The sequence below is a fragment of the Apostichopus japonicus genome, chromosome 6, assembly GCF_037975245.1.
Source record: "Apostichopus japonicus isolate 1M-3 chromosome 6, ASM3797524v1, whole genome shotgun sequence".
Taxonomy (NCBI): Eukaryota; Metazoa; Echinodermata; class Holothuroidea; order Aspidochirotida; family Stichopodidae; genus Apostichopus; species Apostichopus japonicus.
The window spans coordinates 1,523,746-1,542,328 of record NC_092566.1 but is presented as its reverse complement, the minus strand read 5'-3'; the positions used below and the strand labels follow the sequence as shown (position 1 = coordinate 1,542,328).

General features: G+C 34.0%; 1 protein-coding gene across 2 annotated transcripts in view; it reads left to right on the top strand.

Moving 5' to 3' along the window:
* LOC139968609 (paired box protein Pax-2-like) overlaps positions 1–18,583 on the top strand; it is an 85,024-nt gene that overhangs the window by 29,462 nt on the left and 36,979 nt on the right. The window contains exons 1-2 of one of the 2 annotated variants that reach the window (XM_071972776.1): positions 5,238–5,423; positions 6,065–7,549. The exons of the other annotated variant lie outside the window; for it this stretch is intronic. Of the exons in view, the coding sequence (XP_071828877.1) occupies positions 7,474–7,549 (76 nt within the window). The 5' untranslated portion in view covers positions 5,238–5,423; positions 6,065–7,473. Of the gene's footprint in view, positions 1–5,237; positions 5,424–6,064; positions 7,550–18,583 lie in introns of those variants that run through there. 2 annotated transcript variants of the gene reach the window in all.

The window sequence follows — 18,583 nt, the reverse complement described above, 5'->3', positions numbered from 1 at the left end:
TATGGGTCACGGGATGGTTACTTTTATGTCTTTCCATTAAAAGGAAATTATAATGAACTTCTACGTTTCGTTGCGAAAAATGCTCGTTCCATATTTCTGAAGTGGATCATTAATTTGACTTTTACGTTTGAAATCGAGTTATACGATACGTTTTTACCAAAATATTTATATGTAGGCCTATGGGTTAACAATTTAGATTAACAAAGAAAACAGCAAAGAGTTGACTTTTGACATTCACTCTTAATTCGCAGATCTGAACAAAGGAGTAAAACAAAACACCCCTCCTTCAAAAAAAAAAAATCCAGACATCGGATACGTTTGAGGCTTTGTATATTAAGCTTTTATGAAGAATTTGAGCATAAGTATACAATATAAACCATAAAATTAGAAAATAATTTTAATGTCTCTTGGTCTAGTATTGCTTTGAAGATAAATAACCATCTGGTATTCTCCTTTAACAAACAAGTGTGTTTTTTGACGATGACCAGTCCTATAGGATAGTCCGTGTTGATTTCAATCTGTTCGTTTTAAATTTGATAATAAACTGTTATCTTTTATAATTCACTTAAACAACAGAGTACACAAAAATGAATTTCAGCACCCACTTAACCTTGAAAATGCTTAGTACATTGTATATACACTACTGTAGTTGTTTTGTGTGTAATTTTGAGTCAAGCTTTTAAGGTTTTAATTTTAATGAAAGTATAATACATGATTATGACGCGCTTAAATGATAACATTGAATTACTAACGTGATTAATCTAAGTTTATTAGTGAAAAGTGCCTTCCAAACGGTTTCATTTCAATATCGCTTTTATTGTTTGATAATTTTTCCCTTTAACTATGTGCTATACCACGTTTAGCATATTACGTCAAACTTTCCCTTTAGTCAGTATCTCCCGACAATACAACAATTGGCAGGTTGATACGTTACAACATATTTGGTCCTATATGTCTGGAAAACATTTCTTTTTAAAAAAATGTTAATAAATTACTTAAAATATTTAAATAACTCAATTAGTAAATCAAAAACAGAAGGATGAACAGAACAATAACAGCGATTTAAAATAGTAAGACATTTTGGGTTATAGAACTGGTTTACAAATGTTAGCAAAGGGATCATCACCATCTAGGGGGAGGGGGTGGGGCATATCTGAATAGAGCTTTACGGCCTTGCATTTCTGAGGTCACAGGCCTCGAATCCCATTCGAGCCAAACGGGTTTCTTTTCTCCTTTCAAACATATATTTATAACTTGAAAATAAACAACGGGGTGGGGGGGGGGACACTTCAGTATGATTTCGATTTATAATTTAGTTTTATTAAATTCATTGGTAACATGCATCAGTAACGGTCTTTGTGTTTTCCTATAGACTTTTCTTTCTTCTATAAGAAACTGACTAAACTATGCAGTACAGCCGCTTTTATTAATGATCCTTCGCTTCTAACAGGGACATTTATCGAAACCAGAAAGTGGTATCGAAACGTAAAGTCCAAGACAATATTTGTCGTAAGAAAAAAATTAATATGTAATATTGTTTTATTTTCTAAAGATTGTTCCTTGAGCCAATATGCTCTTAAACAAAAAAAATGTTTTAAAAAGAAACGAAATGGTAGGGATGAAGGTGGGGGTGGGGTGGGGAGGAGTGGGGAGGGAGAGAAAGGCGACGTAAGGCGAGGCGAAATAAAATACGGATTAATATAAAATATACCTATCCTATACGCGTAATATGACTTTCTGTAAATTATACTGATAACGTTGATTCTTTTCGAGAGAAACTTAGATTTCAACAAGTCGTCACTTTTGTATCTCTTGGATTGACACCCTGACAGCAGCGGTCAGTGATTGTCACGTTATCACGTCATGCCAGCAACCTACATATCTATACCACTCCTTAAGACACCTTCACGGTAAATAAAACTTAAAAAGTCAATGATTCCGAAATTTTAATTGAAAGCAGCCTCGTCAGATACCCCCTTGAAAATTCACGAAACTTCAAGCAAGATAAAAAAAAATGAGGCTCCTTGTTACTTGGACACTCCGTATAGTTTTCCAGTCAACAAACACCACCGCTCCTTGCCTATCCGGGCCTATTAATATTCCGTACTCCCCATTTACCTCGTACATGTGTCACTTCGCCTCTTAAAGGCGATTACAATCTCGGGTCGTCGAAAGTCGATATGCTTCCTTTTCGTAATATTCTACCCTTCTGATTGTCATAAACGTAGAAAAATATGTTCCCTTTAGACGAGAAAAAACAACAGCTAAAGTGAAGTTAATCACAACGGGGTCTGAATTCTTTTAGAACGCGTGATTTTCACACAATTTGGGCGATTTGGCCTTCTCTTAAATGTTTCATCCTATGCATTAATTCATAGGTTTCCAGTTTCAATTCGAGAAAAAAAAAAAGGAAAAAAAAAGTGAAAGTATATCGTTGCCAGGAAAAGCTGACAAGTTTTGAGTTTAAATTTTTTTACTCTCAAAAAGATATCAAAACGTTCCCAGGTTTTTCCTCTTTATATTTTTCTCTCTCTTTTTTTTTGTTTGTTGCTTTTTGTGATATTTATGTCCAGTTTTCCCAAAAAATTACGCCTTGGTCAGGAAAATATCGTCCTTTGGGAGACAGTGGAGCTTTTAACCGACGCTTCCCTTGATAAAAAAGAAATGAATTTGAGAGCTTTCGTTTTGCTACGCTGAGAATCAAACCTTTGATTAACGGTTTCCGAGAGACAAGAGTAAGATAGAGAGAGAGAGAAAGAGTCGACAACCGACTTTGTGATACTGGTTGTTTTAACTTATATACACTTGTATTTTTTTGCAAATTTGCCAAATTTTAAAAGAAAAGGCATGTATTCATTGAAGTACTGGTATATCGTTTGAGGAAATAAAAACATTAGTTCAGAAAAGTAAAATCCAGAAAGAAAAATAAATATTGATACAGTTATATAATATGAAGACAAGATATACAGTTAACGTCGAATACTTTTTTCTCTGCCACCGAAATGTACTTTGGAAGATTTTAACAACATTAGATTTGATGGGGATTGGGGGGAGGGGAAGGAGGGGTATATTGCTTTCGTTTTGAATCAAATTTGGAATATTGGGAGAAAAATTCTATCCAGAACTATATTAATTATTAAATAAAAATGAGTCATGATAATTACATTTATTATCTTTGATAATTGATATTCAGTTTGAGAAACGTAATTCTGTGCAATATATATATATATATATATATATATATATATATATATATATATATATATATATATATATATATATATATATATCGTTTGTGTGTGTGTATGTATACAATGATTTGGTAATCCAGAACAGTGAAAATCGTCCAGTCTCCCCCGGCATTCGAACCCGGGCCTTCCGCTTTATATAATGACACCATAGCCACTAGGCTATGGACGCTGATTGTATGTCCAGAGGTTCGAAACCGGTAAGGAAGGTCGTAATTCCACTAGGCGTTTTTCACCTGTATCGAACCATGCTAGTTCTATATTTGGTAACATTACTCCAGAGATCAATCATGATGCTAACCAATTCGAACTACATATACATAAGCTATCGGTAAATATATGTAAAGCGATTGGTCTAAAACAATCAAAGAATTGTTACAGTATACCAATATCTTTATTACTGTTATGTTTATGAATACGTTCTCATATTTGTTCAGAGAACCATCGATTGTTGTCAAGCCCACATGGATTTTTAGTTCACTTGTTTTCAAAATAATATTAATAACCAAACACTTAACTGACACTGTACTGACTTAGAGAGAAATTTTAATCAAATTAAGAAGAGTGTTCAAGGTACTCATATTGTGAGTACAATTGCATCTGTTACGAGTACACAATGTCAGTCATTAATTAAGAATATATTAAGAGTACATAGCCATGTGAGTTAAGTACTTTTATTCGCGATTACCCTTTAAAGGGGTAACCATTAGAAGTAGATTTCCCATAAAACAAAAAGAGTTGACCACACCACACCCCTCCTTCGAGACACTGACCAGGTGGGAAGCGCAAATGTTAGGGGGCGTGGATCATGCACCTCCATGCACCCCAGCGCACCTCTATCATCAGTAGGGTAAAATGATCAGTTGAGGAACTCTTTCATATCCAGTCGGAAACAATTAGACCACTGCTACTGGCCTAGGACTCTCAGACGGGAATCCAGGGGTGTGGGTCGTACACCCCCTTATTTTCAACCTCAAGAATTGTTATGCCTTATTACCACAAACCTGCATTTATACCTAATTTATAGTCCTCAGAATGCACCATTTGGCCTCTAAACGTCGTCTTCAACCGCTCCAGGCCCGCACCTCATCCATTATAAAATCCCTCATCCACCCTTGACTGTTCCATAGCGGTTCATGTATAAACCTTAATTTACTCGGGGGTATCAGAGTTGGCCCCCACCTTTGAAGTCCTGTGCACCCCAGTGCATAGACCTTACCATCAACACCTCGCAATCCGGTTTGCAAAATCTATGTACACGCAATCCATCCCCATAGTCATTCCATCCCTTCCCCTTCTTGCCAAAAAACACCACCCTTCCCTCTCCCCTCCCAAAAAAATAAACAGCCTTTATACTAAAGTAATGTTACCCGTTGAAGGTCTTACAATGTCTTTCCCAAAGGGATGCATCAAACCTCTTGTACTCAGGAACTTTATCAAACAAACAAACTATCCTCAAATTGACACAGAGAGAGAAAAAAGAAGAAGTTAAAACGTGGCTTCAGCGGTCTTGAATCCATTTACTACAACTTCCTTTTGCTTTAAAATGACTTTTTAATAAGGTTGCATAGTTACTGCATAATCCTGCTCTAACCGCAACAAAGGCTTGCTACTTTCATTGCAAGCTAGCCGTCCTATCCTCCCCCAAACCCCTCTCCACCCCCTCCCTCGCCCCAGCAACATTCCCTGTCTTCTTTTAGCTGTCACCTCGTTCTACAATACTCGCTTTTATCCCTCCCACTGAGAAACTTTTTTGTAGTTACTATCATATCAGCATACGTATTACACTGGAGTAAATAGGAGACGCTAAGCGCTTGCGCATCATGAGATTTTGTTTTCTAGTAACCAATCAACAGCTGTAATGAAAAACCACCGACAGCCAATCAGAAAAGAGCGTAGAGCAGGACAATGGGACGTAACAAACTAACATTACTACTGCTAAAAATGTTTTTTTGAATGAACGCGATTACGGCGTGTGACTTGCACGAGCGTTTTGGTTAATTTTCTATACCAGTCGCCCCTATCACACTTGAAGCGAGAAATTTAACAGGCTTAACCACTTGATTCTATCGGTTGGTTGAAGTTGAGTCGTTGAGATGTCAAGTTGCCATGAAATTAAGCCACTTACCGAATTACAAGCGTTTAGGAAATAGCTCAAGTTTATTCGCGAAACTGGTGTGTAGTGGTATAGAGTACCGTACTTGTTGAAGTTGTCAATATATTTATATTATTAGACCTAAGTAGGCAAAGAGAGCGTATCCAATTTGGTTCAGTGGTTTAAACAAGCTATTTGAAAAGTGATATTCTTAATTGTTTTGATCTGGAATGCTACCTCGAGGACAAGAGGCGTTTTGTTTACAAAGAGGACACTATTGTAAACAATCTTGAATAAACAAATGCGATAATCAATCTATCTTTGGTGTAAAATGATACAAATGATTCGAAATTGCTCAGCGTGACTATTTAGGGGAATACTTAAATATTTGGTTAGAAGGTCGAGTAATCGATTTTATAATAGAGGCGTTTGGTTTTGGGGGATTACACCGTGCGAACGGTTCTGTTAGAGATGTATAACTGTAAACTCAACACCATTGTTATTGTAGTTCAAATAGCATCAGTCTCAAGAAGCACAACAATATTTTAATATAAGCCTATATATATACATATATATATATATATATATATATATATATATATATATATATATATATATATATATATATATATATATATATATATATATATATATATTATATATATATATACAAATCAAAGAAGTGTTCACAGTTCTCTCTCTCTCTCTCTATCTCTCTCAGCTCCCCTTTTACGATAGTCTGTACAACTTGCCATTCTGCAAGCAATAAAAGGCAAAATCTACCACATTTATCACTACCAGCTCATTTGTCTAACTTGCAAAAGCCTAGGTGAAGTCTACTTGTTGTTCAGTGTGTTGGAGCGTGACAAACACACCTACCAGCCGAAACCAAACTGTTAACAGAAAGCTTTCGTGTGTACACATTGGGTTTTCCTCAACTGCACTCACGGCAAAGCTTATTCCTTTTTCTGTATTTTGTTTTATTACCTTTTTACGCTGAAATCCTTATTATTTGGAAAAATTTGTGTTTACAATCATATATCTCACCAGATATAGTTTGACATTATCAAGCAAGGAAGAACTAGCGCCGGGACGCATCGCTATAACTTTAACTTCGACATTCAGCAAAGGAAAAGTTTCTCATGGTTACCACAACGGCGATCCATACTATAGGTATAGTTTGGTTCTTTGTGCCACGGCATCATTCAATGATAAAAGCGCTTTGTGTTGGACACGGTCGTTGAAAGTGGTTGCTAACAACCCATCGCTAGAGGGCTGCACTTGTAAAAACCGGAAGTCCGTTTGGCACCTGCGCACAACCAAGCCGAACGTGTCCGCGGGAGCATATAACTTCTGGGTTTACGGACTTCCTTTTTAATTAGTTTGATTTCATCGCTTAGTCGATTTCTCAAGTCAAATTGTAACTTTTTGTTTGCGATTTTGTTGTTTTAAAAAGTGAACCCGTTTGTTCACCGAGAAAAAATACCTGTAACGAATTATATTCGGTTAATAATTATCGTCAGAAAGAGGACCAAGTTTGTATTAAGAGTTTCTTTTCTTGATGTGATTGTGGAGTATCTCACTTCATCGGGAAAGCGTTCATACGTGGAAACTGATCGAGTCAAATATCACCAGCGGTGCGAGAACAAACAGCCATCCTGATTACTCAATCGTGGCATTGTCATCATCTCTAAAAAAAAAGAACAAAAGGAAAGAAAAGGAAAGAACAATCAAAACTATTGTTAGGAAAACAACAATGCATTGTTTTATTTACACAATTGATTCTCTTTAAAGAGTAAGACGGCAACTAATTGTTATTCTTGCGCAAACATTGAAACTTATTACGCACAGTCGAGGCGTGAATTCTACACGAACGTTATTTGTGTCACCAACATTATCTTGACAGAATTGGAATTACGTAACTATTATAAAACTATTTGAAACGAATTAGAATTTTTATCCAATTTTTTTATGGCCTTATTATAGACGGAGGAAGAGAAAGGATCGATTAATTTAAGTGATTTCTCGTGCACGTTGTGAGAACTTTATATTTTATCAACATCAAAAAGAAAGGCGTTTCTTGTGAGTTCATACCTACCGTTAGCCTCCGCTTAATAAGAACTTGTTTGAATGCATTCAATAACCATGTCAATGATAATGGATCTCCATTCCCGACGAGCCCCCCTGCCCCCAGGAGCTTGCAAAAGTAAGTTTGTTTGTATTTTTCTATATATATAAATAAATATATGTTTATACCACTCGTGATTACCTACATGTTACTTAGGTAACGTATAGGTAATTAAAAGAAATACCTTCGTTGTATTTGCATTGTCACCAACGATTATTTTCTTGAAATTGTATTACATATTGTGAACACTTGACTAATTGGGGGGTGGGGTGTATGGGTGGGGAAGGGATATCTTCCCTTCCCATTACCTCACAGAAATGACTATATCTTCAATTGTTTTGAGCATGATAGTTTGCTCTTCGTATGGTTTACGTTTGTGGCACATAATATGACCTTAATAACGCAATGATTGCAGGTGTTCAGCTCAACACCTGTTAACATTAGCAAATTTTTGAGTAACAAAATCAACAGATTAAATGTTGACTTTTGTTTCAATAAATTACTTATTCACTCATCCGATTCAGAATTATCATATTTCTCACTTAAAATATAATGTTAAGATATTTGAGGTTTATTTGATTCCAACGCCAGTTGCATTGTGTTCTTCTATTTATGAAACTAATCAATTGTAACAATAAAAAAATGTTCCGTTTTTTTAAAACTAGAAGTACAAAGACATTCAGCTCTAGATTAAATATTGTTGATTCGTTGTCAAAATCTTTGGTATGTGGAAATTACAAGGTAATCACTAATCAGGATAATACGTTTAATCCAATACGAGTAATTATATAATCCGTTTGTGAAACAGTCGAGATATCCCTTTCCTTTCCTTTATGAAAACAAAAAGATGCACAATTAATATTGTTTATCATGAAACGTGATTTTTTTTTCTTTCTTCATTACATTTTTATTTCATACCCATACTGGTTTGTTCCGTTTGCAATAGTACTTGACTTTTAGCTACCCAAAAACACCGAAACAACATATGTTTTTACTTCCTTCCTGTGATATCACAACAAATCGATAATTTACAAAGACAAATTTTACTTTCTTGTCGATTAATGATGTGATAAAGCACACGACGTTCTCGTTACAGATGTAGCTGAACCTAGCCTAATTTGCATATACACATCTGGGCTAATCTTGTTATTGTCATTAATTGATTAAATTGATCATTAGCTGATGTTCCGAGGGGAGGGATGGGGAAATGGAGTTATTATTAACCTTTAAGTGTGGTGGTGATGGGGAAAGGAAAGGGGAATAAATTGAGTTATTACTTTAAGCGCTTGATTCGTCTAACGTTATATAACCATAAGCAGAATCACATGAGCTGATACACTTTCACAGTTGTCTCGAGAAAAAAATTATGTCATTGGAGTTTAAGATTAAATTCGTAAATATTGTTAATTTATTTAATATAGATCAATAAATGGTCAGCAATTTTACTAAAAACCTACTACCCAAATTTCACTAAAAAATATTAAAATTGATCAAATTAGATATCTTACTAGATTTTTGTCGCCCCCCCCCCCACCACCATCCCCCAAAGAAAGAATGTGAGTCAGTGGGTAATATCTGAATTTGGTGCGATATTCAACATTCCCTTCACCCAGGCACTTTTCATAATAACATAAACCGCAAACAAAACAAAACAAAACAAACGGATTTTTGGTGTGCTCGACTGTTTCTTCGTTCTCTTAACTGGAAGTGGATTATATTCAAGACATACATTGTTAAAGGATTTGAGTATCGATAAGCGTCGAAAATTTACCAAAACACTTCGATAAAGTCTTTAAATTAAAAGGATACCCTTTCAGCTGTATTCGTCACGAAAATGCTGACCAAAAATAGATTATGGCAAGTTTTACTACACGAAGCTGAATCATAATATCATTTATTATTAAATTGTGAAACCTGTTTTTTTTTCAGGGACAACACGTGTTATTAATTAATTCATTATTAGAAAGTCAAATAGGGTATTTAATGAATTTGAATCTTTGACATATAAACACGGGTCTTTCCATTTAACGTTACAATTTGTTTTCGTCCATAATTAATTATTGTACAAAATTGCTTACTTTGTTTTTTCTATTATTTAAGTAACAACGCAAGAAACATTTTTTTCTCTCTTCACGGGCAAACGAAAATGGGTTTTTCAATCATCTTCAATGCATTCTGTGAGTTTATCACATCTTAAGAAACGTGCTGATAAAGTTAATTTGGTAGCAAGTACTTTATTACCTAGCAATTATGTAGTTGATGATAATAAGTAGTCCATTTTAAAATTTTCTATGTAATTAACATTCTAATGTTTTCCATAAAGTTATATCTCAGAAAAGGGTTTTCAGTATTTTCAGCTGAATGATTGTAAAGGAGAAGGTAATTGTCGCCTTTCATAAATCAGAAACATTCCGCAAGTTTTGACATTTTCTATTATTTTTCGAGCTGGTACCCAAACAGATAGATAATTAATATATGCATCCTCTATTATGTGATTTCAATATTTAAATTTTACCTTGTCCTTCCAAAGGTCAAATATGATAACCGTGTGGGTCTTTGAAATATTGCTTGTTAATGTAGGGGCTGGCAGTTTGGGTACCATTATACTCATAAATGTATTCAAATTATTTAAGAGATTACCAGTTGCAGTTTACTTCAATGTGTGACATTCATGTGGTTCATTCATTCCATATTTATATCATTTGATTAAAAATCACATATATTTTTCAGCAGTTCATTACTGGAATATGTATTTATGTTTTTCAATAAATAAATGACTGAATTGGTTTTTAAGGGTACATATTTTAAATAGTATCATGTAATTGACAAAAAGGTATCAAAGATATTGCTTATATCGTGACTTTGAAATCGAAACGAAAATTTAGTTCAAAAATTGAATTCATGAAACCAAGCCTTCTTCATCAGGTCTAATATCATCAAATCAAATTTGAATATCATCTTAAATGTTCCAAAATCTATATTAAGGAATGTTGTTTGTAACAGTCTTAATGTCGCCTATACTAAAACAGAAAATACCACCACCACCACAATTGCTTGTAGAATCAATTAAGCAAATCAAAGATTTTGAAAGAAGATGGACGAGTTCTTTATTATTCCATCTTGGTTTAATAGACTGAAAATCCACTTTTAATGAGCAATTTCCAGAAATTATTACCTTACTATGCAAATCTTTTCATTAATTTCATTTAAAATATTGATACTGTTCTATACTAAAATCTCATAAAATTCTATTGCAGTAGTTTTCAATTCAACTTTCATTTCAAAACATAATGAAAAAGTCTTTTTTTTTTAAAATTCGAAATGCTTTCCTGCAAATCGTTTGTATTTCTATCCAATGTTTTTGTCTACAACACGATTGTCTTTTATCCACTAAAGCCATTTCCTATATAAGCAACTTGATATTCTTTTGTTGGCAAATAAGGTCAGGAATTTCTTATAGTTTGATTATTTACAAACTCATTAGTTGGAGAGAACTTTTGAGTTTTGGAAAAACTGACCGAAATAATGAATATCAAAAGAACGAACGGGTACCTCACACAACCAATACTTATAACTAGACTAACTTACGAGTCTCTATTGTTTCATATCAGTTACAAATAGTATATTCTATTGGTAACAAAAACATAATTCAATTAAAGTCATTCTACGTGTGATTGCTTTCTTATTAGTTATTTTGTTGAGACGTGTTTAAAAAGTCATTAAAATTTACCGCCTGAATTTAATAGCTGTGCGTATACACATCTTCTTTTATAACAGTATTTCTCAAAGCAGCATGTAAAACTGATGGTTCAGACAAAACAAAACGAACAATAATTAACACAAATCAACAAACGAAATAAAATATAATAAAATAAAATAAAACCAACAGAAAACACAGTATCTATTCGAGACCTCGAGAAATACCTGCTTATATATATATATATATATATATATATATATATATATATATATATATATATATATATATATATATATATATATATATATTGGTATCTAATTATGGTTTCTCTAATTAACTTTGGACAAATTGTCCTTGTAAACGCCGCATAATCTATTTCCCTATCGCTCAGGGGACGTTCCCTACTAGAACAGACCTTAATTGATTGAGAATTTACACGCTAGTCCAACCATTACAATGCTCTCAAACTATTCATTTTTATCTGTGTACAAGATTCATTGACATGTTATCTCGTTTCATTAGTGTGTACCCCTAAATTCACTTGTTATAAGTATATGCCCATGCATTCAACCAGTTGTTGTTCAACCATTTATTTATTAGTTTTAAAAACTACATGTAGCCTGCGTTGTATGTTAGCGAGTTAGATGATTTGTAGTACGTATATGATAAGTATTGAGTGCGATCTGTTGCATCTATAGACACAAACATTACAATAAAGTTATCATGGTAAATGTAAAACCGGAAAAAATAAATTAGGTCTGTAGAATATTGGATAAGATTCATGGGTCAAAACTTTCGTAAAATTGGAGTTTCAATTTACAGCATATTATGTGAAAAATTTTCTTCGAGTCCTTTTGCATAATTTTAATTCTTTATAACTAAATAACATTCTATTGAAGATCATTCCAAAACCTACCAAAAAACAATTACTCTATAAGTAAGATAATAAAATGATAAAAATATAAGGCAATCTGGTATATACGCGTTTGTTATACCCGTATGATAATAGTAGACTGGATATACTACTCCTTTGCGACAGGCTTATTCGTTTGTTTCGCCCTTTTCTCTGTTGATTCTCAATGCTGCAGCCTTTTGTGTATGGAATGATTGCAAAATGCCGGTAGCCGCAAGAAGTCAAAAGGAATATAGCATTGATTTGTGTGGAAAGTAAATATAACAATACAAACCCACATGCACATTGATATACACGCTTAAATCATTTTAGAGACTCCTGCGGGTGTATAAAGATAGATTTCTGTAAAATGGAAGGATCGATTTTATTCCCCGTCTATTTACAATTGTAATCTCTGTCGCTTCATGGATGGATTACAAGCTGTTTCAACGTTTTCTTATTTATATTTCTTTGTTCTGGTATAGAAGTGGAAAGATGCCTGCATATAAAATTCGGCTGGAGACACACAAAGTATTTACATATTGTAATTCGATTTAACAAAAGATTTAATTGCACCATCCTCCCCACCCCTCCCCCACCCCACCCCACCCCACACCCCACATTGTCTTACCACACCTAAGGTAATTTTAGTTCGTCTTGACAATGGAAAACGAATTATATTACTTTGCCTATTAAAATATATTATTATTTTATCGAAATATATCATATTTTGTTCCTCCTGTTGTAGATATCCTTAGTATTTTTAATATTTTTAATATGCTACTTAATATTTTTAATATTCTACTTATCGAATCGATTTTACCAACAGTATTCCATATGGAACATTACAGTAAAGACCAATTTAACCTCTGCTAACAGCTTAACGATGTATCTTTTGAATTGCATACACATTTATGTGAAAATTGAAATGATACAAAAACATATTCCTTCTCACAGGATAAATTTAAATCACAAACAAAAAACAAGGCTGAGTCAAAAAAATTCAAACTTTTCTTTGGGAAGGATGGACAGGAGTTCGGTTGAATATCTGCCCAATGTTATGCCCCCCCCCCCCCCCCACAATCGACATAAGTTTATTAGTGTCAACAATTTTGCCCATAAAATTCTAATGAGTTTGAAGGGGGCCAGGAGGTAGCGTTATCTTCCCCCACCCTCCCCCACTATTAACCCTGACGACTAGTCTATGGTATTCATGCAGTGAATATATTCCCGCGGAGTATTCTTCTGCACGTGCCAGTAACTGTGGAATCACATTTGGTGGACACACGACCATTATAAGATCGTTCACACTGTTCTATTTTTAGCTTTGAACTGTTAACTGCATGCTTTAGAGTTAAACTATATAACTTTTTCGCAACAAAGTCAGATGGTACATGTGAGGATGGAACCAATTATTGTTATATGAGTCTTGTAAAACTATGTCTTTTTTTGGCGTCTGTGGACAATAAACTCTGGCGTCCGGCGGTTTAGCCAATATAGATACATCTTTCGTAACAACGTTTGTGCAACTCCATTGGGCGATCATAATAATAATATTGCTCAAAACAAGTGTAAGACTAACACATGTCGCTGTAAGTGAAACCTTATCTAAGACTTGGTTGGAACTAATCCTTAAGAAAATTCTAACACTATACGTTCAGTACTTTTCAGAACAGATGCAAATATTCCATCCAAGATATTTGGAGAGAAAAAAACTATAGATACATTGTTTGCGTTCATCTCTCTTTGTATTATATTTTCCCTATATCATATATACGGTTTATTTTATATTTATATATATGTGTATATATATATATATATATATATATATATATATATATATATATATATATATATATATTTCTACATGCTAGGCAGACTTTGCAAATTTGTTTTAGAAAAATAGGCTGTAATTAACGCACAAGAAGCCGAGAAAAAACGAGTTTTGTGTAACTTTCCGAAATGTTGTTCCCTTAGGCGGTCTCAGTAACATCTTTGCTTCTCTATTCTACCGTGTTTTGTTGTTTTGTAGTCCATTGTGTGCCGTAACAATAACCCTTCCACGGCAGGCACACAACCTAACATCTGTTCTTTCAAAAGACTGTCTGACAAAACTTTGAAAAACTGTTTGCAACGGTAAACTTTCTTAGAAGGAAATATGTATATAACAAACAGTTGCATATAATATAATTGATTAAATTAAAGAAAGAAAAGAGTAAGGAAGAATGAAAGGACTAAATATCAAACGATTAACACCGAGAAAAATAGCTAACGTTGAATTAATCTGTTAATCAATCATAGGATCAAGGAATGAACAGTTTGACAGGAACTTAGCAGAACAGCCCTACAGTTAAATTGTTGGTCATACAATGTCAACATTTTAAATAACCAATCTGTAATTCATCCATATTTACCAAAGCCAAAAGGGAGGGCGGGGTCTGATCAGGGTGGGAGAGACCAAGGGAGGGGGCGGGGTCTGATTGGATGAGAGAGACCAAGGGAGAGGGCGGGGTCTGATCGGGGAGGGAGGATCAAGGAATACTCACTTTCATCTTGGGGTCTCATACCATACTGGTTAACCAAACGCCTCATTAATGATTGACAGAAACTCAGTTCAGCCTTTTATCGAATTTGTAAAATTTGCCAAAATATTTATGGCATAGGGAGCAAGGCGCATGGCGCAAAGTCGGGTGACGGGGATGCGTAAAGATTGCAGTACATTGCTAGATGAGAGATGTTTGCGGTGGGGGTTGGAGTGGGGAGGGGAGGGGATAGAAAATGAGAAGACATGTGACCCTTGGGTAACTTTGTCTTTTCTAACAGCGTTATTAAATCACTTTGGACGTCACGTGATCATCAAGTTGTTTTTTTTTGTTTTTTTTTTGTGTGCAAAATGGATCGTGACGAAAGAATGGAACATTTTTGCCATGTTTATTTAAACGCAGTAAACTGCTTTACAATACCAGTGTGATAAAAACATCAGAAGTTACACTCTGTGAAACACTACATAATATAGTAATAAATACATACCCTGATACATGGTATGGAATAACGTTTGCACGCAATATATCTTTCGTTATCTATTGTATAGTTGTCATATAACCTAATAACCCAATTCGTAACAACTGGTCTCATTTTATGATTGTGGCTACTCAGGGGAAATGCATGGCAACACTTTGAGCAAGTTTAGAGGTGCCGGAAATTCAACAACAACAACAAAACTCCACCAACTAATTGACGTGCAAATGTACTTATAAATAAACTTTCAATGAAATAGATTGAAATATTTAATCTGAAGATCAATGTACATATATATATATATATATATATATATGATCAATGTACATATATATATATATATAAATACATATACATATACGTATATACATACACGTATATACATATATATATATGTATATATATATATATATTAATATATATGCATATGCATATCTCGACGACGCTTTAACACGAATCATATATCTTATACACATATGATAATGGTTTATACATAAGGTAGGAACGTGCTCCGATAAGCGTAAATTTAGAATCACAATGTCATGGCAACTGGTAAAATATTACAGTGTGTAACCAGTGTCGCCTGTCTGAGCTATATAACGTTGATAAAAATCATTTTATTTTCGCTGGTACCACGTATGACCAGAACCAAACGTCCATCGATGGACTCATTTGAGCAAGCAAAAATTGTTTAATCGGGGTCTCGACTTCCCCCACATTAAAATAGGCCTTCCCTGGAAAATATTTCCTAACTATACTTGCAATTACTACAAATTCTAGCTCAAGTTGTAACGGTTTTTCGGCCCCTTAACAATCGTACCAGTATTTTCAAGGCTTGAATGCCCGCACTTCTACAAGCGAGGCGTGTTTTACTTGCAGTCACAATTTTTCTTCAAGAAATATAGGGAAATTGCGACTGAAAATATTATGAGTTATATAGGCTTAGGCCTAGGCTTATATGTCATAAATGATTTGTATAACAAACGTATACGAGTCATATTAAATCATTGTAAGTGATGTGGGCCCATCTCAGTGATTGATGAACAGGACAAATAAAACAAATAAACAAATAATTTACATATGATACATATTACATACAACTCATATTAGATACACATACAATGCACAGTACATGCGTACATAATACAAAAGTACAATAGGTCTACATATTACATACACACAAAACATATTAGATATGCATACAATGCACAGTAAAGGCGTACATAATACAAAAGTACAATAGGTCTACATATTACATACACACAAAACATATTAGATATACATACAATGCACAGTAAAGGCGTACATAATACAAAAGTACAATAGGTCTACATATTACATACACACAATACATATTAGATATACATACAATGCACTGTACATGAGTACATAATACAAAAGTACAATAGGTCTACATATTACATACACACAATACATATTAGATATGCATACAATGCACAGTAAAGGCGTACATAATACAAAAGTACAATAGGTCTACATATTACATACACACAAAACATATTAGATATACATACAATGCACAGTAAAGGCGTACATAATACAAAAGTACAATAGGTCTACATATTACATACACACAATACATATTAGATATACATACAATGCACAATACATGAGTACATACTACACAAATACAAAAGGCCTACATACCACATTCATGCAATCCATATTTCATACATAAAATACAATTAAGTTCATGCAATACATATAACATACATTTCTTCTGTAAATATTTGCAGTCATGAAATATTTAATATTCATGTATTAGGTAAAGCTAACCAAGAGTAAACCGTTTAGATAAATTACAAATTCATGTTTGGTTTAGTTCTTCTATTTTACTCTTCAGAGTTTAATTCATATTGACGTAACACATTCCTGTGATTTCATATACTTACTTTAGAGCAGTTACAACTTCTTGTGTTTCATAGTAACTTAGAAATAATACAAAACTATTTTTCTACATTATGAACCAAAATCACTCACGAGATTATCGACTATGATCTGTACGAGTATAATAAAATATGCTTTCTTTCCAAAGAAAATGACATTAAACTGGTGTCGTTTAAACAAAGTTATACCGCAAGAGATAATGCGTCTCGCTTCTTATATGCAAATGAAGGTTTACCTATAGAGAAGATAGAGATGCTATAAAATTGAACTATATTCTCCATTTTGAATATTAATGTTTGGCCTGGATTATTTATTTTGCAACAGAAAAAAACAAAACAATTCTCATGTTTGTAGATATTTCATAATGCAACATTCATACTATAAGAACAAACACTGTTGACAAATGATGTATTATGCAAAGAGAAGTTTCTTTCGGAACACAACAGCACTGTTTTGAACTATCTATTAATAGCTACATTGTTGCAAACAGGGAGCTGCTGTTTACCCAGTTCTGTATACCATGCGTGTCCATTGACCAATGGGCGTGTCCGTAGACCATTGGTTTTCACTGACCTGTTAATATAATAGTTGCCAAAAATATCCGTTTATTTAGTGGCTTAAGTGACGTCTTAATTTGAAATAACAACTCCCATTAGTTGCTAATACATTTTTTTTACATTACAAAATCACATACGTAGAGTAAACAAAGGGGGGGATATAAGGGGGGGGGGGAATATTTCACTACGGTATTTGGTAAATTCCATATCTTTTTAACACAATTGTCCCATAGAACCCTATATCATATTAATGCAGCCAGCATCATTGTGCATATTATGTACGCACAGGTCGGTATGCCTTGAATAGAATGCCAAATCCTCGTATATATATATCATGCAATAACGCCTTGTCGTTTGTGTCGATTTATCGGTAAGTTTCACGCCTGTTAGGTTATGGAAATCAGTCGTTTTGTTGCAATTCTGCCATGCGGAATGGAAGCTTATGCATATGGGACGTTCCCCGGGCCTCCTTGGAGAACGTTTCTGTGGAAATAAAACTACCTCGGAGCATGCCTATAGTTTCAGCTCTTTTCACACTTCAAAAACTCGTATTTTTTTTATTCCTTTTTTAAACAGCTAATTTGCGAGGTAGTACCAAGATGCTGCATATGACATTAAGAATATAAAAAACAGGAATTTAAAAACGAAAAAACAAAAAAAAAACAGGAAGATGCCAAATAACAATACTAAAAGTGTAATTCCCAGAGGAAAACAAACCAACGAAGTTAGCTATCGGCGGGACAATTACGGGGCTTTGAAGAGAGAAAATTATATTTTCAAAGATACGATATTATGTGGTGCAGTGACATGGAAGAAACATAGGGACTGTGTATGCATCACATGTCATGTGATTGATTGATACGAAAGAGTTGGTGTAGCCGATAATTGCACAGTGCCAGTTAATCCGTGTGTAGTCGACCGCTGTAATGGTCGAGATCGAACTACTCTTATACAACTCGCTTGTCTTTATTTTCACCTAAAAAGAGAAAGAACAAAAATTGAAAAACAAATAGAATAAAAAAATAAAGAAAAAAATT